General features: G+C 34.6%; 1 protein-coding gene across 2 annotated transcripts in view; it reads left to right on the top strand.

The window, feature by feature from the left end:
- The window catches only part of C6 (complement C6), a 66,911-nt gene that overhangs the window by 24,170 nt on the left and 22,388 nt on the right, over positions 1 to 20,353 (top strand). For both annotated transcript variants that reach the window (XM_004848576.3, XM_004848577.4), the window contains exons 8-10: positions 1,500 to 1,740; positions 5,807 to 5,929; positions 19,454 to 19,620. In XM_004848576.3, coding sequence (XP_004848633.1) covers positions 1,500 to 1,740; positions 5,807 to 5,929; positions 19,454 to 19,620 — 531 coding nt within the window. The remainder of the gene's footprint in view (positions 1 to 1,499; positions 1,741 to 5,806; positions 5,930 to 19,453; positions 19,621 to 20,353) is intronic.

Below are 20,353 nucleotides of genomic sequence, written 5' to 3'. Positions count from 1 at the left end.
TGTGCTCATTTGCCATACAAATTTTTGACTTGTATTTTTTATAATTTAGTTTTCAGCAATTTGAAAGTGTTAAACCTTCCAAAACATGCATTACAGATATTCAGGCAGTGCATGTTCTCCTCACTAAAAGGGCCCTCTAATTTTCAAAACCTATGTTTCTATGGCAAAATTCAAGTATTAAAGTGAAAGACAGAATTAATGGGCACTTATTAAAATGTAGGCTGAACAAAAGCATAAACAATGTCTGTCTTGTTCACTTCTGTATCCATAGCATCTGAGAGAGTTTAGCAGAAGGTAATAAGATAAGAAGAAGGGGGAGGGGGAGAGAGACAGAAAGAGAGAGAGGGGAAGAAGAAGGAGGAGGATGAAAGAGGAAGAGAAAGAAGAGGAAGAGAGGAGAGGAGAGAGGAGGTAAGGAGAGAGGAGGAGAGGAAGAATGATGACTCTCTATTTTGCAATTTTTTTTCTTTGTATTAGCAGTCACTTAGTGCCATAATTATAGGGTACAGGAAGATAGCTGTTTAATAATTAGCAGTTACAATAAAGTTATTTTGCTGAAATACAGTCCTCACTGTTGCTGTTACTCAAACACTAAAATTTCTTAAAATTGAAATATAAGATAAAATACATAAAATGTTTTTAATTGTATACACAGAACACTCATAAACCCTAGTGGCTGTATAGAACAAGCTAAAGGAATGATATTTTCAGCATAGTATCAACCATGTAATCCTAAAACCTGACATAATAAGAAATGACAAAACCAAAAAAAAAAAATAGGTTTACAAAAAAACAAAATCCCTCATATATTTCTGCACATAGGTGGAAGAGAAAGAATACAAATAATTTTAACCTCACTCCCTAATTTAGAATCACAGCATTTTGGCATTGAAGGGGAATGTGAAATGTCACTTGGTGAATAGCCCTCTTGTTCTTGCTGAACCACTGAAGCCTAGAGAATATAAATGCTTTCTCCCATTAGTGACAAAGCTACAAATCAATTTCAAGTTGAATTTGTGAATAATCTGTTTTTGATTATTTGCATTACCAAAACATTCTAAAAAGAAAAAATATTTAGTAAGAATGCAACCATGATAGGTATCAATAGAGAAGGACTGACTTTTCTGATTGTTGATCCCTTTTGGTAGAGAATATCAATCTACATTAATGAGTTAATCTTATCTATTTAGCACTTTGAACATCTCAGGAAGAGGTGTGGAAAATAAAACAAAAATTACAATTTTGTGTGTGAGAATATGCAAAACAGTTAAAATTATTTTCATACTATAGTAAGATTGAAGCTAAGAATAAATTGATAACATTTAAATGATTGGTACCTCTAGCTTTTATTTACCTTTAATCTGTCTCTCCCCCCCTTCCCTCCCTCCCTTCCTCCCTCTTCCTCCTTCTCTCTCTCCCTCCCTCATTTCCTTCCTCCCTTCCTCTCCCTTCCTTATTCCCTCCCTCCCTCCTCCTCTCTTATTTTGCCTTTCATTTAGGATTCTAGCTTTGTTAGAATCCATAAAGTGATAAAAGTCTTAAACTTCACAATGAAAGCTGAGGATCTGCATCTCTCTGATGTCTTTTTGAAAGCGCTTAACCGTCTGCCTTTAGAATACAACTTTGCTTTGTACAGCCGAATATTTGAGGACTTTGGAACTCACTACTTTACTTCTGGATCCCTGGGTGGAGTATATGACCTTCTCTACCAGTTTAGCAGTGAGAAGTTAAAGAACTCAGGTATATTTTCTTCAACCTTTGCTTTTTAAATTGGTATAATAACATGCAATACATTTTTTTTCCCTACTCTATCATTTTAATTCTCTTTCTTGGGCTTTAAATTAAATCTGCTTTTTTTTCAAAATGATAATAAAGTACACTCAAAAGCATACACATTCAAATAAATAAAATGAGAATAGAAAAGTAGAACCAAAATAAAGAAAAAATAAGCTTAATCTCTGTGATTGGACATCATATTCAACTATGAGTTTTCCAAACTATAGGAACATAACAAGCTATACTATGGTGGTATCTCCTAAAAAGGCAGATTGATGCAAATATCTCAAGAAAATAAAGGTTATCCTAGAGCTAAATTCTCAAAAATAATTTACTTATAACATTTTCATATGAGATAGTTTTATAGAGCAATAATTTATAGCAAATTCAATAGCAATCATTTTCTTTCAGTGATTTTAATAAAAGCCAAGGACATAAGATAAAAGAACATAGGGGTTAGATGCATACTACTGGTATAAAGCATGAAGCTTAACATGAAGCACTTTTATTTGAGGAAAGCCTACAACTTTGTATCTTGAAGTATAGAGCAGGTTGGGGTTTTTTTGCTTGCATATGAAATAACAAACCAAACACTTTCTAAGTATTTCTCTTAAATTGTTAATATTAATTATCATAATAGTTTAAGCATCTTTGGATAAATTTGTTTTCAGGCTCCTGTGTGAACTGAATTAACATTTGGAATCATCTCTTGGTGTCTCTTTAGAGTAAAATTAGGAAACTGAATAATAGCCAGAGTCAAACTCATCAGCTTCCCCAAGCAAATCTGAATTATTCATCATTCAACTTTTATACAAATGTAAACAGAAATTAATTTAAAAACACAACCTCAGGCCAGTGTTGGAGCCAACTGAGTTTCAATCCTTCTGTTCTTACAGCTCACTGTGGCAAATGCTAATGTTTCACATAGCTGCTCTGAGTCCTTCCAGATCTTAAGGGGTCACATTTCCCTCACAATCTCCATCCTAAGAAAAAGGAAGGATGAATACCTTTCAGAAGGATTTTCAATAAGAAAGTCTTAAGGTTTTCTTTTTTACCTGAAATGTTTATTAAAATCTAGAAGATATATCCTATGATGGGTTTCTGTACTGCCTGCCCCTTATATTTCATTTAATTTATCATTTCTTGTGGAGCAATGCTTGCATGATGAATTGGATGTCTTCTTCCACTGAAAATAGTATCAATATTAGCTCTGAGCAAAAATAGTTGAGGGAAATCCTTGGCTCTTGACTTGGTTATATCTTACCTTTCAGATAAAATTATTCTGGTCACTGATGATGCATCCCAGACAATAATGTCCCACTTGATGAGTATATTCAACCTGCATTTAGCCAAAACCTTTGAATGCTTACATATCAGAACAGTTAAAGAACTGTGTGAATCTTTAATCAACCATCCAATGTTTCAGTAGTTGAATCCCAATAAGGAAAATGAAGAGTGATGGGTGATACATTTCTACAAAACTATTCTCACCTTCCATCTCTTTCTCTATAAAGGTGAAGATCAAAAACATAAATGAAATCAAGTTCATGAGTAATTCATTGTGTTATAGATAGAAGATAGATGGATGGGTAGAGAGATAGATGGATGGGTAGATAGAAGATAGATAGATAGATAGATAGATAGATAGATAGATAGATAGATAAGAATATGAGATATGATAGAAAACCAGAAATATACATATCCATATGCACATATACTAGACATACATACTACATACGCATGCCATATATAGTATTTAAAATGTATATATGTACAATTTATATGTGTATAGTATTCACATTATTTGGTGAGATATTCAATATTTCTATATTATGAATATTCTTAGGTTCAGTAAGAATATATATTCTGTGAGTCATAACAATAATAATAATATATATATATACTGGTTATTAAAATAATGAGTTTTGATCATTAAAATGAAGCATGTTTGGACAGAAACAGATCACAATAGAATGGAATGCTCCAATGAGTGACCTTTACTGTTTGGCTCATTTCTAGGTGAACATATGTTCTGACCTCTTCTCTTCCTATTTCTTATCTCTTTATTTAGACATAAGATAAAACCAGAGTACATATTTTCAATTTTGTTATGCTTTGTGCAGTGAATTACATACCTTGTCATTACTTTTTAGAAAAATAATTTCAATGTTTCATAGTACCTTCCTTCAAGAAGAACAAAACAAAAATTAAATTGCTTTTTGGTTGCATCCTTGATTTATTTCTCTGTTGTTCACTGTCCAACAGTAAATTTAAAACCTTGGGTAAAAGTTGCCATTGCTTCAATGTGCAAAGTAAAAAAGAATGTCAAAAATACAGTGAAATCATTAAATAAAATATTATTCATGGCAGTAATTTTAAACTTCTTTTGTTGAGAAGATATCTTTTGCTCTGAATTTGGGGTGAAAATTATTCACTGCATTATTTATTGGTATGATATTGTGGCTGGCACTATTGACTTGCTCAGTCAGAGACGCGGAGGACGTTATTGAAATGCTCATTCTCCAACACCAGGATGCTCAAGTTTAAGTGGTCAAGTGCTACAGGTTCAAGCAACTCCTCAGTTACTGTGAGGCCAGGCAGCAAGTGACAGGACATACCCAGGGAAGGAAAGGCTTTTTTCAAACTTCACTGATGAAAACATGATATTTAATCACTGGATGGCCAACACCACAAGAGGGATTTCTTTAAGGATTCACATATGGCCCTCTAAATATGAAATTATATTCATATATAACTCATTGTGTTATAGCTAATTGGTCACATAAAATTTAATTTTCACTTATAATTAGTAAAACCTAATGAAAGAATCAGAAGAGGAGTCATGCATCATAAATGCATTAAATTCGTAGTATGGCCTGAAAATTTTACTGACCCACTTATAAAAACAATGTTGTCACAAGAAAATTAAGCATATTTATCCAGCCAGAATAAAACAGCCACCTTTTTCTTAGAATAGAAGCTGCAAAGGTAAACATTAGGGCTTCAAACCAATTATACTTTTATTCTCAACTAATAATACATCTCTTCAAATGTGTCAAAACCTTTAAAAAGTAAAAAAGGCACATCCAATTCATGTCTATTGGCCTTATTTCTCAGTGTTCTGGTCTCCACTTCAGCCTCACACCTGATTAGGGCCTCAAGCTCTGAAAACACTCTGCCCTGGCTATTGTAACCTGCAACTTAAATATCAGTATGTAATAAGGGAGGTTCCTTTAGGGTACAAAAATACTGATACAAACTATATCTCTCATATGCTTTTATAATTCAAGGAAACTTTCTACTAAATATCAAAAGACATGGACTTTATTTTTAAAGTTTCTGGCACTGAGTCAGGTGCCTTGGAGAGCTGTCATAATAAGCACAAATGTATTGCTGTCAAATTGCCCCAGATAGGTAGTACCAACTAAGTCTTCCAATGTGCTGGATCTGTTTCCCTGCACTGAGTTCCACTCAGAGAATTTGATGTCACTGAGAATGACTATAGCCATTGTGCCTGGAATGACTCAGATGTCAAAATCTTCAACCAATGATGAGTGAAAATTTGGAAAAGGATAAGAACAATGAGGACTAAAGGTATCATAATGGCATGGCCCGAGCCTCAGAGCTTCTGGGTTTTGACAAAACAAGAGTCATCCAGGAGAAGTTGGCACTGAGCATCCAGAAACTTGTCAATCCCAGCTCAGAATGAGGCAGTACCAACCTCCCGGAGACATCAGAGAATCAAAATCAACATAGGTTTGAGTTTAGATAAGGAGACAGAACAGCAAAGAGGCTGAAAGATTAACAGGTCACGAAGTCAGAATTTTTTTATTGTAGAGTTAGCAACTGGTATTTATGAGTTAATGAGAATTACACATGGCATAATAACATATATCTTTATCCCAGAATTTCAGAGATTAAAATAAAAATAATTTGGAGTTAGGGGCAGAGGGACCAGTGGAATCCAGGAGAGAGGTTTTCTGCTGTTCTCTGAGTTTTCAGTAGGTTCTGTTTGTATTATATTCCTTAGGTTTATCAGAGGAAGAAATCCGAAACTGCATGCGTATTGAAACACGGAAACGCTATTTATTTTTTAAGAAAACAAAAGTGGAAGAGCACTGTACCACTAACAAGAAGTCAGAGAGCTATGAAGGTAATGGCACTTGCTTGTCCAGCATGTCTCAAAGTTGCCTGTAATTTAGCAACCAAATTGCACATGACTGTGCTATTTTTAACAAATTATTTATTTCACTTATCTGCCTACAAGGTCTGTGGCATGAGGAAAGTGCAAATAAAACATTACTAGTGCTACATAGAAGTAGAAATGGCTAAGGTTTTCTCTGTCTTGTTCTTAGGCTGTTCAACTTAATGAATAATTTCCTGGGGTTTTTTTCCCAATGGGCAGAACTTAATGTCAAATTAATTGTACAGTAAACATGAGTACAAACTAGACATTTCCATTTATGAAACTTACTAAATATATATAATATATATTATATATATAATTAAAAACACAGGCTGATAGGGGTTTAGGAAAGGTATTTTTTAAAGGCTCTGAAAGTACATTGGGTAGAAGAAAATGGGCAGACAGAAATCCTGAGATGAAAATACATCAGATTTTGTCAAGAGAGCTATTTGAGGGCTGTCCATTGAAGACAGAAGAAGATTTTGCCAAACAGAGGAAATGAGAAAAAAAAAAAAAAAACAGGCCAAACTACTAAACAAAGAAGACATATATCAGATTTTGCAGCATAATTTTACTCCTTCCCAGAGTTTCAGCCACTGCCTTTGGATTTCACTCTAATCCTAATCCACAGTCTAGAAATCTCTTCTGAACTCTGGACACCAACTGTACACTAAACATCTCTATCTGAATATTTATGAGCACCAACATTTCTCATACTCTCTCCCTGCTAAAATGATACTGCATAATAGCATAGCCTTTACTTTATATCCTAGTAGGACTGTTGGGAATATTAAAGAATGAGACATTTATAATGAGACTACCATAGTGACAACCCACTATTGGCTCCTTTTACCTTCCCTCTCCTACAACTGTCCCACTATTAATGATGGCATTGCCATAAACTAAGTTAACCCCACCAGTAACTGAGGCATTGTGTGCGTTTTTCTTCTTTCTTTCTAGCCTCGCTATCCAATAAATAATCATGTGTAACCCACTGTACTTCCTAAATATCTCTCCAAGCTGTCTCCATCTCTTGATTTCTGTATGCACACCCTCCAATATCATTTCTAATCTGGACTATCACAGATGCCTTCTAAATTGTCTCCTTGTTTGTAATCTTGCTTTCTTCTAGTCAATTCTACCTATTTTCTCCATGATAAAACTTATTTATGAAAGCCTCAAGCTTAGAACACACTATGGTTCCAAATGGTCTTAAAGATAAGCACTTGCCTCTCTTTGTATATCTAGAATTTATGTAATCTCCTCAACAAGTCATGTTCTCGCCTATGCCTTAACATTATAAATAACCTCTTACTGGGTGTGAAATTCACTCATTCCCTTACTGTGCCTGGCTGATTGTTACCCATTCTGCTAAAATCAAAGGGTAACAGGATGACAGAAACCCACAAATTTTAAGCTAATAGTCTCATGAGGAAGATAGCTGAGGAACAAATGAAATATAATGTTTACCACATTTTCTTTATCCATTCATCTCTTGATGGACATATACACTGATACTTCTATAAACATAGGTATGCATGTATCCCTATAAAATAATGACTTTAACTCTTTTGGGAAGATACCTAGAAGGGAAATAGCTGCATCAAATGGAATTTATATTTTTAATTTTTTAAGAATCTTACTGATTTCTTTTGTTCATTGAAAAGAAAGGTTTTTCTTTTTATTTACTTGTTTCATCTTTGCAAGAATCATTTTTTAATTTATGACTTGTACTCTGAGTAACATTTTGGCCACTCTTCTAAGATCATGATACACAGTATATAAGCCAGCATTATTCTCTAATTAGTTTGTTATGAAATTTTATTTTTTATAGACATGAGAAGAGTGTTTTAATATTGTCTTTATTATTATCTACTTATATTACATTAAAATTAAAAAATATATAATATTTACCATAATAATAAATAGCTAATTTTAACTATAGTACCAGAGCATATAGTGACCTATATATAGATGTCAACATTAAGCATAAGCAAAATGAGAAGAACTGACTTGACAAGTACTTGCATGTGAAAGAAAGAAAGAAAAAAAGAAAGAAAGAAAGAGAGAAAGAAAAGAATATAGTATTCCAGACAATTAATTTAGGATTATAAATAAAAATGGACACAGATTTGATAGCTTATCATGCAGTAGAAATTTTTAATAATTATTTGAATTCAATGAATCAAAAGTACAAAGATAAAAAGATCAAATGAAAGGGATAAAGAAAAGGGTATTCAAAGCTTAGCTATAAAAACAAACATTGAGAAACATCACCATTGAATTATAAATAAATTAGACACTGCAAGAATAAAATAGATTGTCTGAAAAATAAAATTAACAAAGTTAATTACATCTCAAAAAAGATCTAAAGAAATCACAATAAGTACAGAGAAAAATGTAAATGTTATTAAAGAAATTAATGAAAGTAGAGTGGCAAACACAATTTAAAACATAAGAATTATAGATCCCAATAAATTAAACAAAAACTTTACTTTAAAAAATCACTGTATAAGAACATGTTCCTAAAATAAATGAAGAAGCTTTTCTTGATATATGTACCATAAATATTCAAGTATGTAACTTCTATATAAATTCTAGTTCAATTACTAAGACCAAAATTTTTAAAAAATGAGTTCTGCAAGTATCTTGGCTGAAATAAAAAAGTTTATTACAAAACAAAAACAACAAAATTTGGCTGGCCTCAGACTTCTCCATAACAAAATTTCATATAATGTGAAAATAGACAAATGTCCACAAATTCCTGAAACGGGAAAAAAACTTCATGTGGAAAAGTAACAGGAAGACATTTTTAAAACATGAGCAAATTCTTACTTACTGAAAAAAAATACTCAACTGTAAAATCCATGTAACAAAGAGATTAATGAAGAAAAATTTGGAATAATTTACATATTCAAATAGAATTTTTTTCTAAAATTAAACTCAATATATCTCTCAAATCCTCATTTCTTCTAAGTGGGAAAAGAAATACAAAATTTTGAATGTAATGTAAGTCACTTTGGGTTTCAGTTTTCAATTTTCAGTTAATGGTAAGATCTTACCTTTCTCCTTTGCTGCTTTCCATGGATAATCTTTCTGTGTGTGAAATGTGCATGAGTACATATACATGCATATGTGTTCATGTATATATACATGTGAGAGGAAGGGTCAGGTGCATCCAAGCATAAAAGAAAGAACTGAACCTTTGTTAGCAGGCTCCCTTTGCATCTGTTGGTCTCAACTACTGTATCATTTGCCTGCTCTTGTTCTCATTATTATGTGCTGGCATCTACAAGCAGTGTTGGTACTCCTGCCTTGGCCTTTGATTACTAGGTCTACGCCCTTTGAATTGGCGCATATCACCAACAGCATGCCCTTTTGTGTCGTATATATAGTGTTTGTAACCCTTTCTCAAGACTTACTCACCTCTATGTGATTAGGAAACTATTAATTGTTTTCTTTATGCATCACAGTGAAGGGTGAGGACCTCTACAGCACTCAAAGAAGCACTGTCTTGTGTACCATGTTGGATATAAACTTCTCTCCACAGGCTAGCCCTTCACATTCTGCTTCTAGAGAAGACTTAAGTACAAGTGTATATGAGCTTCTATCAGACTTCACTTGTACATCATCCTTCCCAAGGCTTTCCTCAAAGTACCAGAGTCCTATATCGGCACTGAGGAATTCACCTAGTCTAAATTTTTGTTACCACATTTCAAATAGTGTTCATTCTCCTCATTGCTAAAAAATCTTTTCTCCTTTGAGAAGGAAAAGGGTTTTTATGTCATTATAAAATTTTTATCATTCTTTGATTGATACTACAAATTCCATGTTCTTAGTCTTAACAGGGTTGGCTCTTGATATTTAAATTTAAGCATTAAAAACTCAAAAACTATTTTTCTCTCTCGAGAGCCTGGCCCTTGACATTGAAAACCAAGACCTTCAAATCTATCATTTTTGCCTGATTTACCAAAGTATACTTGAGAGCTCAAAACACGAAGTTTGACTCTGTCTCTCCGACTTCTCTAACCCACAGCTGTACATAAAAAAGCCCTGAATTATGGAGAGGAATGGTAGGTACATAATTTTAAAACTTATGCAAAAATTAATATAAAGACATAAATCCAATAGACAAAGAACTCAGAAATGAAGAAACACTGGGCAAAGATAAGTTAATGAAATGTATTTATTTAATATATAGAACAAATAATCAGGGAAATAAGGATTGTATTCTTCTGAATTGCTTACATATTTAATATTCCAAAGATGGAACACTTACTTTCAAGCAACAAAATCAATCTTGAAATTACAATTTTTAGCAAAGGATCCAAAAACCCTTGGATTACCACCTCTATTATTATTCATAATAAAAGTTAGGTGCCCTTCTGTTATCAGTGTAACCTGTAGTCATAATATCATAGCACCCTCACACTGAATTGTATTTGCTTTTTACTTTCTCCATAAAGTTGTACGCAAATTTAGGCAATGACATAGTTCTTATATCTTCCATATTTAATAGCATGCTGAGCATATTATAACTATTTAATTGATGTATGTCAATATAAATGATTGAAAGAATGAGTAATCAACATTTATTAAGTTTTTAAAATAGTCTCAAAACTATTATATATTATGTGTGTGAACTTTTAATTCTCATAGCAATCCTTTGAGACTACAATCATTACTCCCATTTATAGATGAGGAAATGAAAGAATAAAGAGGCCAGGAATGAATGCTTAAGTGAACAGATGAGTATTTCAATTTTCCTTGAATAAAAATTTGTCCAATAAAACTGGGAAAGTGTGTTTGGCCTATATTAAACAAAATTTATATGCCTTGTTAAAATATTTGGACTTAATCCTACTAAAGATTTTTACTAACCCATTTAATATGTTAAGTGTGAAAATAGAGTCTCATTTTTAGATTCAAAAACTGTAACAGTAACAGAGTCAAAGAAAATGTTCCTGAGTTTTTAAATTATAAGGAGAACTATGATTTTTTTTTTCAATAAACTAACCTGGTATGCAGTCTCCCATTCCCCCAAAAGATACCTTAACAAGAAATTTGCAGATTTTGTATTGAACACAACACTCCACTAGATTATATAGGAAAACAGTAAAAATTAAGTAAGAAAATAAAATGTCCTTTATAGAGATTACTTCTAGTTGTGATGTGTTAAACATTGCATTTTGACTAACAGGACATACTCAAAAAAATTAAGGAAACAAAAGTAAGATTGTAAGATACTGCCTGGTACAAATAATGAAAATTTTAAATTGACAAATGTTGCCAGAGTGGGGAACCACTCAAACTGCTGAGAGGAACATAAAATGGTTAAACTCATTTGGAAAGTGGCAAAAATCTATGCATTAGTGACCTATATAGTAATAGTAATAATAATAATAGTAATCTATGCATTACTGGGACACAATACCCAACACCTGTAATTTGAAGAAAGGTTTAATCTGATTCATAGTTTCATGGGTTTTCAGTACAGGGTCAGCTGGCTCCAAGCAGGAAAGTCATGGAAGAAGGAATAGTGGTGCAAATCTGCTTATTTTGTGGCATTCAGGAAACATATGAAGGAAAACAACACCAGAGAGAAAGGGGCCAGGAATGATAGATACTATTCAAAGTCATACCTCCATGAGCCACTCATCCACACCCAGAAGTGTGCTCCACCAATTCCCTGGATGGCCCCCAAAGCCAATCAATTTGACATTCCACCCTAACTACCACATCCCAACTGTTTGTCAGCTGGACACCCAAACATATTTCCTTAAGTCATACTTAATCTGCAAATACAATAGCAAGTTCATGATTACCCTGGATATGATTCAACCACTCTGTATACCCACAAGTGGACACACAATACTTTTTCTCCCAAAATCTCAACAGTTTCAGCATTGCTCAAAAGTGTATGTCCGTCAAAGTCTCTTCTGAGACTCAAGGCAAGTTCTTAGCTGTGAACCTCTATTAAAATAAAAATCAAGTTCATAACTCCAAGGAACAGTGGCACAGGGTAACCAGTTTCATTCCAAAAGGGATAAATAAGGGAATAGAAAAGAATATGACCAACATAAGACTCTGAAATCCAGCAGGGCAGTCTTTAAGTCCAGTAGCTCCATATCAGGTATCCAAAACATACAGTAGTACAATGTGAATTCCAAAGGGCTTAGACAGTCTCATCCCAATAACCTTGTCAGTTGTAGACCACATGGCCTCAATCTTGGGCTAGCAACACTCACAGGCAGCAGCTTTCCTTGGGAGACATTGCATGTTCCTGGTATCTCTGATACAGGAACAAGATATCTTCCTGTTGTCTCCACTGCCCCTTTGGTTTCATTTCCATAGCTTCATGCACTGCCTTTTCCTGGCATCCCAGGCCTTTTTTTGAAACCTGATTGGAAGCCTACCTGACCCTACAACTCTTTCATTCTGCATGCCAGTAAAACCAGCATCACATAGAAGATGCCATGGTCTGCTGACAATTTGAGCAATAGCCAAGTTATCTTGGCCCATAATTGTAGTGGGCTCTAAGTGCAAAAATGGCTGGGCACAGTGAAATGAATTTGAGGAAACCAATTCCCTATGAGACCCTTTTCTACCAGGCATTCCAGGGACTCTCTTCTCAAATGAAAGGTTCATACTTTTGTATCCTTGAGCCTGCAATAGGTGGGATCTTGCTGATTTCTAAGGTGACCTCCAGGATCTTTCTTCTTGTTCTTGTACAAAGTACTTATTTTCTTTTTAATGGTGTTAATCTCTTCAGTAACCATACCACTTTTGTATCCAGTTTTATACATGATTCCTTTGGACCAAAATTTAAAATTTTCAAGTTTTTCTGCTCTGCTTTTTGCTCCCAATTCTTATTATAGATTTGCCTAAAATTAGCCAGCAGTACTCCTGCAACAGCCTAAACATTGTGGTATCTTGAAATTTCTTCTGCCACATCAACTAGTCCATACCCCTTAAACCCAGCCTTCTGTAAAAATCTCAGGATGGGCAAAATGAAGAAAATGATCTGCCAGAGTATAGCACTTGACCTCTACTCCAATTGTGAATGGAGTCTTTGTTCCCAATTGAAACCTCCTGAGCCTGGCCTTACCTGCACTCCTATCACAATTCTAGTCATCTGAGCTCTAACCAGAATTACCTATCAGGATCTGCTCATAAAATTCTACACTTGATCTTAGCCAAAAGGCCGAGAAGTGGTGCTCATAAAATTCTAAGGCTTTTATAGCTTGTATCTCCAAACCTTCTCAAATTCTGCAAACCATTTCCAAGGGCTTCTAAACCACATGGTCATGCACAGCCACAGTAATGACCCCAATCTAGGTGCTAGTACCTAACAGAAATATTTAAAAATATGCAGAAAAATTAATGCACAAAAACATTCAAAGTAGCATTATTTACCAACTGGATACAATTCAAATGGCCAGTCAACAACTAGATAAATTCAAATGTCTATCATGAGCAAAATGGATAAATTGTGATAGAAATTAACTAAAGCCACACACAAGGTAAATGAATCTCACAAACATAAGGCTGAGTGAAAGACATTGTGCACAGATCACATTTCTAAGAGCCAGCCAGCCTGGTTAGACTTTCTTGCTTTAGGAGTTCTACTGGCTACAGGCTGTGGGAAAAGGACCATGAGAGACCCTGAAGCCACAGAATGGAGAGACCAGTCGAGGTATTGTTTAAGGCCTATTGAGTATAGTTAACCAAGGCCCCAATATGTGGCATAACATCCTCTAATCCTAGGGTTAGATATAAATCATACCAGTGAAGAATACTTCTAGACCATCAATGTAATGTATAGGTACAATTCCAGTTGTGAAATACTTCTGAGAATTCTGGGAAGATAGCAGAATGGTTAGCAGCAAAGAGAATGCCTCTCTGAGGTTTGGTGTCCAGGCACTGGATTAAAGCAATGTGAGGAACAAGAAGGAGAAAGTGTGTCCCTCGGATGCAGGAAGGATCTGAAGTGAGAATTGAAGCCCACAAGGAGAGTGAAGAAAGAGTCCCTAACAAAGAAGAAGGTGATGGGCAGCGCCTCCTACCTGAGCCCAGACTAGAAACTATGTAATTACTTTAGCCATAATTGTTCTAATCAGTTGTGCTTCCTGGTATACCAAGACTGAGATTGCCTAAGGGTCATTAAAAATACTATAACACAGTGCCAAAGAACCAGAGGCTAGGCCAAGTAGGCAGAAACCTCACATACCCAATAAATTGAAGAGGTAGGATGTTGCAACAGACTCAAAACCCAAAAGCCAGCTACACCTGGAAGACACCTCTGAGAAGTAGTCCTTTCTTAAGGGTTCTAAATACTAGCAATAAAGATACTCACCACAACCTACCTACAAGCATCAGCCCAGGAATTAAACCAAAAAAAAAAAAAAAAAGAAATGAGAAGACACTTAAGCAAAATGCAAACCCATACTTCCAGCTTACCAAAGGCAAACCCAAGGGGCAATGAGGTAGAACAATCCAAAACTTATACACCTGGACTCCCTGAATTGGTAACATTGGAAGTAACAAATCAGATGAAAGAGGCTCTAGAAAAAATCAAATCAGAAATAATTTCTCAGGTAACAACAGAGTCAGTGATCATAATGAAAGACATGATTGGTGACTCTAGAGCAGACACAGATAAAAAAAAAAATAGAGACACTTAAGAAAATGCTCGAAACCATGAATGCCCAACACAGGAAAGAAATGAAATTTATAAAACAGATTCAAACAGATATCCAGGAGATTAAAAATTAAAAATTCCATTAAAATTATCTGTAGTAGAATAATCAAATGTGAGAAAAGATTATCAGATATAGAAGACATGACTGAGATTAGCAAACAGGAAAAGTAAGATTTCTTAAAAATAGCAAGGGACCATGAGAAATCAATCCAACAGCTGCTAGATCATGCAAAGAATAACTTAAGATTGATCAGAGTCCATGAAAAAGTAGGAGACAATGTAAAAGACATAAATAAACCCTTCACTGAAGTAATCAGAGAAAACTCCCCAAACAGGGGAAAGGAATTTGACATACAGATACATGAGGTATATAGAACTCCAATTAGCCATGATCAAAAAAATCTACACATAGGCATATAATAGTCAGGATTCCAGAAATCCAACACAAGAACAAAATATTAAAAGCTGTTAGAGAAAAGAAACAAATCACTTATAAAAGAAAGACCATCAGAATCACACCAGACTTCTCAACCCAAACCTTTGAGTCAAGGAGAGCCTGGAGTGAATTATTTCAAGCCCTAAAAGAAAACAACCTCAGGGCCAGGGATTTAGCTCAGTGGTTTTGCTGCCTGCTGCACAAGTGCAAGGACCCGAGTTCAATCTCTGGTACCAAAAAAAAGAAAATAACCTCCAACCCAGATTGATATACCCTGCAAAACTATCTTTCAAAATTGATAGAGAAATAAGAAATTAACACCTAACATCAGTAATAACAGTTGAAAAGATTTCCTTTAAGATAGGTAACAAGAGAAGAATGCCCACTCTCACCACTTCTGTTCAACCTAATATGGACATTCCTAGCTGGAGCATTTAGGTAAGAAAAAGAAATACAAGGTGACTGAATCAGAAAGGAAGTTCAATTGTCACTGTGTATAGATGATATAATTTTGTATATAGAAAATCCTAAAAACCACCAAAAAACTCCAACTGTTAAAACTAGTAAGTAAAAATAAAACCTGGTAAATGAGTTCAGTGAAGTTGTAGAATAGGTTAGTGTACAAAAATAACAATGTTTCTATATATTAACAATGAATAAATATGAAATTTCTCCAAAATTGATGGAGAAATGGGCTGAGATGCCCTATTATAATTGTATTAATGCTCATCCGATTTTTCATATTAATTAGTGTTTGTTTTTTATAGTTGGGTGCACCAGTATTTTGTGCATATATATTTATGATTGTTATCTCTTCCTCTTGGATTGTTCCCTTCACAAGTATGTAATGACCTTCTTTGTGTCTTCTGATCATTTTTGGCTTGAAATCCACTTTGCAAATCTGCTTTTTTCTGGGTTCCTGTCACATAGAGTATTGTTTTCTATCCTTTGACTTTCAGTCTAAATTTTTTTGTGAATTAAATGTGTTTCTTGCATGCACCATATTGTTGGATGTTATTTCTTGATCCATTATGCCAATCTTTTGATTGAATTGAGACCATTTACACTGATGATTATAACTGATATGTATTGACTTATCCTTGTCATAAATTTTCCTGTTTGTTCCCTTTCTTTCTCCTCTGTTTAGTTGCTTGCCTTGCCTGGTATATTCATTATATTAGGATTCATGGAGTTATTGTCTTCATTGTCTTTTTGTAGAATGCCCTTCAGAAGTTTTTGGAGTCCTGGTTTCCTTGTCCTGAATTTCCTCAGGTGTACTTGATCATGGAAATATCTTATTTCTCCATCAATTATGAAAGATAATTTTGTGGAGTACATCAATCTGGGTTGGAGGTTCTTTTCTTGTAGGGCCTGAAAGACTTCTTTCCAAGCTTTCCTTAATTTAAAGATTTGTGTTGAGAAGTCTGATGTAATTATGATGGGTTTTCCTTTATAAGTGATTTCTTTTCTCTAACAGCTTTTAATATTCTGCTCTTTGTTGAAATTCTGGAATCTTGACTCATATGCTTTGATACAGATTTTTTTTCTGATCATGACTATTCGGAGTTTTATATGCCTCACTTTTCTATATCTCAAGTTCTTTTTCCATGCTTTTAGGAAGTTTTCAGAAAGTGAACAGATTTCAAGAAGTGAACAGATTTTTCATGCCCTTTGTGATATCTTCTAATTTCTCATCGATTCTAATTAATCTTATATTAGTCTTCTTTGCATTATGTAGCAGCTGTTGGATTGATTTTTTTGTGGCCCTTTGCTATTTTTAAGAGGTCTTTCATTTGATGATCACCAACTACAACTGTGTCTTGTAGATTTCATCTTCACATTGATTGACCCTGCTGCATATACTTGTAGTAGAAGTTTTAATTTCCTGGGTTTCTGTTTGAGTAGGTTTTATGGAATCCAGTTCTTTTCTTTGTTGGGAATTCATGGTTTCCATGTCTTTCCTAAGCGCCTCTATTTTTTTATTTGTATCTATTCTAGATTCACTAATTTCCTTCATTATCACTATCATCTCTTTAATTATCTCTGGGGAGTTTTTTTGTCAAGAGACTTATGGATCTGTTTTGTTACTTCTACTGCAACCATTTTGTAAAATTCAGCTGAGAGATTTTTTATTTCTTCCACCTCAATACCCCCTTGATTTCCCTTTGGCAAGTTGTGGATTATGGGTTGCATCCCGCTTCTGTGTTTTTTCATTTTCTATTTTTTGTTATTTATTTGTTTTCTGGATTGAGGCTTATAAACTGCTTGTGGTAGGTAGCTTTATTACTAGTATCAAGACTCCTTCAGGAAATGATTACTTTTCACAGATGTCTTCTAGGTGTAGCTGGCTTTTGGCTTTTTAGTCTGTCCCAAGATCCTGCCTATTCAATTTATTAGGGATGAAAAGTTGGTGCCCATTTGGCCTACTACCCAGTTCTTTGGTACTAGATTATAATATTGTTTATGACCCCCAGACAATCTAGATATCAGCATATAAGGAAGATCTATGGGCCACAACGACTATGCCACCTTGACTAAAGTAGTGCAATCAGTAATAACAATAATATCAAGAACAAACCAGAAAATGACAAGCTGTGATAAATAATGATTTGCCATCTTTAACCATAGGTACAAGATTTTTTAGTTATATAACAAAATCTAAGACAAATCATAAATTTATATAGAGTAAATATCTACTCAATACAGTGATTTTACCATAAGGGGAGAATATTTAAAAGGGATAAGAGGAAAAATACAGAAACAAAAAAGAGAAAAAGATTAGGAGCAAGGCTGAAGGACAAAGGAATATTACCCAAGCCTCAGAAAATTGGTGAAGAAGACAAATGGAAAGAAAGAAAGAAGGAAAAAACAGGAATAAAACAAAACAAAAAAATAAAACAATGTTTACACTCGTGAATAGCAAAAACAATAAAAAAGAACAAACAAAAAACCCAAAAACAAAGAAAAAAAAAGAGATTTCTCATGATTTCAAGCCTGTACTTATCCTCTGAGGTCTACAGTTTTGTGGTAGTGTCCAATTCAGGCCATGATTCTGCTGTTGCTAGTAGACAAAGGAGGCAGTCAGAGACCAGATCTGTGCTGGATAATTTCAGCAGCCTGCAGTAGGATTAGGGTGGGGTGCTGATTCTAGTACTCTCAAATCAGCAGAAGTTCTGGCTGATCCTGTCCTCTGGTCATGGGGATGGGGGCTGAATCATTCAACCTACAGCACTCTGGGTGTCTCTTGGCCTGACCATAGCCTCCTGACCCTGGACGTCTCCTGTGGTTGTCCCTCACCCAGCCACTGTGAGACTTTAACACTGGGAGCCCTGAGTGAAGCCAACCCCTGGCTTCTCTGAGCCCCAGGTTCAGCTGGCCCCTCCCTAAAATGAGGTCCAGCCCATCACCCTCTCCATGGGACATGGCAGTCACTTGGGCTGGAGTCACTCACCAGCTTTTGTAGCACATAGCATCCACTGCTCTGCTCCACTGATGTTTTTCTCCCTGGAGGCCTCTGGAATCACTTGCTCTTACTGTGTCTCTGTTGATTTGATCCTCATACCTCATGCCACAAGCCAGAAGCCAGGGAGCAAGTGCAGTTTGCCCCTTTCCTTTTTCTGCATTGAGGTCTGTCTCTTAACTTTCTCTGTGGGCTCCAATTTTCCCTTTAGATCCCTCCTGGGTCCCAGGGAACCACCTCCCTCCTTCTTCATCAAGTTGTTATTTTCCAGTAACTGCATTCTAAATCTTGAAGAGGTTGATTTGTTGCTCCTTACTATCTTCCCAAAAGTGTTAAAATGCTTTTCCCCTTCTTTAAATGTAAAAGCATTCTATCATTTTTGTCTACAAGTGCAAGTTTCTGGCATGGCTGTCAGTTGACTGAATATTAGATGCTATGTGGTTTATGTTATTCTGGAGTCCAAGGACTTAGGTTAATATAAATCAAAATCTGGCAGGTTGGCATCAAATAGTGAAGAGCAAAGTAGTCAAGAGCTAGGTGGAATTTGCGTACCAATGCTACATCTTATTAGCCTATTCCAGGACAAATTAATTTCAGCTTCAACATCTACATTTGAACATATATCAACTTCTTAGGGTTGCTATGAGAATTATATAAGAAAAATGTGTGTAAATTGCCAACATATACTATATGCTTAATAAATAGTAGTGTTATTACTGTTATAATTTCCGATATTAAACCCCTAAGATGATGTTTTCTTTCTTTTCCATTTAGCTTGCTTATGGAAGTTACATATCTGTACAATCTACTTCTCTGTCCTGTGCATATGGGATTTTCTTCAAAATATGAATTTTTAATAAAATTAATGGGCAATTTTCTTGAAACACCTTGCAGGTTCATTTTTGCAGAAAGCAGAGAAATCCATATCCCTGGTTCGAGGTGGGAAGAGCAGTTACGCAGCAGCTTTGGCATGGGAGAAAGGAAACTCTGTTCCAGATGAGAAAGTACTTTCTGAGTGGTTAGAATCAGTGAAGGAAAATCCTGCTGTGATTGACTTTGAGGTAAGATTAAAAAGCATCAAAAGTAAGAGAGCTAAAGTAGTTTTCTAGCAGCCAAAATTACACATTGTACAATTTCTTTACAATTTTCTTCTCAGATGACAAAAGAAATATTTCTTTTTAATGTGCTTGCACAATATACCTATTTTTAATCATCTATTGCCTTTAGTATTCAAACAAGCATTCTGGGAGTATTTAGAATCCATAGCATGTATGAAATTCCATTTGATTTTCTTTTTCTGTCCCTATTGATTCAGTTTGCAAGTTTTGTATTTATTTTAATTATATAAAAAGATGATTTTGTATTTGTGTAATAATTTGCCCACATATCAATCATATGCAATTTAGAATTAGCTTTCCATAGAACATAATCACATTTTAAAAGGCCTTCAAAAAGTTATTATGTTTAGTTAATTTAAGTGAAGATAAAGGAGCTCAATCATTATAAAAATAGAATCATTTACATCTAGTATGAAAATATATTGAGTTAACTACACAAGTTATGGTAGAAAAATGAGACCCAACTGTCCATCACAGCCTTTTAAATCATATGCTGTACTAGATAATCATTTCTATGCTGTTTTAGAATGTTAATAAAATAAGTACTGATTTTATTTTGTTGTTCTTAGCTCTATTATTTGTTACTAAAATTCATCTTACTGGAAAGGTCATTGATCCATTTGCCTCACTTTACTTTTTTTTTTCCATCAAAAGCCAATGCTATCCCCAGAAAAAC

Source organism: Heterocephalus glaber, unplaced genomic scaffold (genome assembly GCF_053883595.1).
Source record: "Heterocephalus glaber isolate CG9 unplaced genomic scaffold, H.glaber_assembly_v1.0 deba00001538, whole genome shotgun sequence".
In the NCBI taxonomy this organism is placed as follows: Eukaryota; Metazoa; Chordata; class Mammalia; order Rodentia; family Bathyergidae; genus Heterocephalus; species Heterocephalus glaber.
This window is presented reverse-complemented; position numbering and strand designations above follow the sequence as displayed.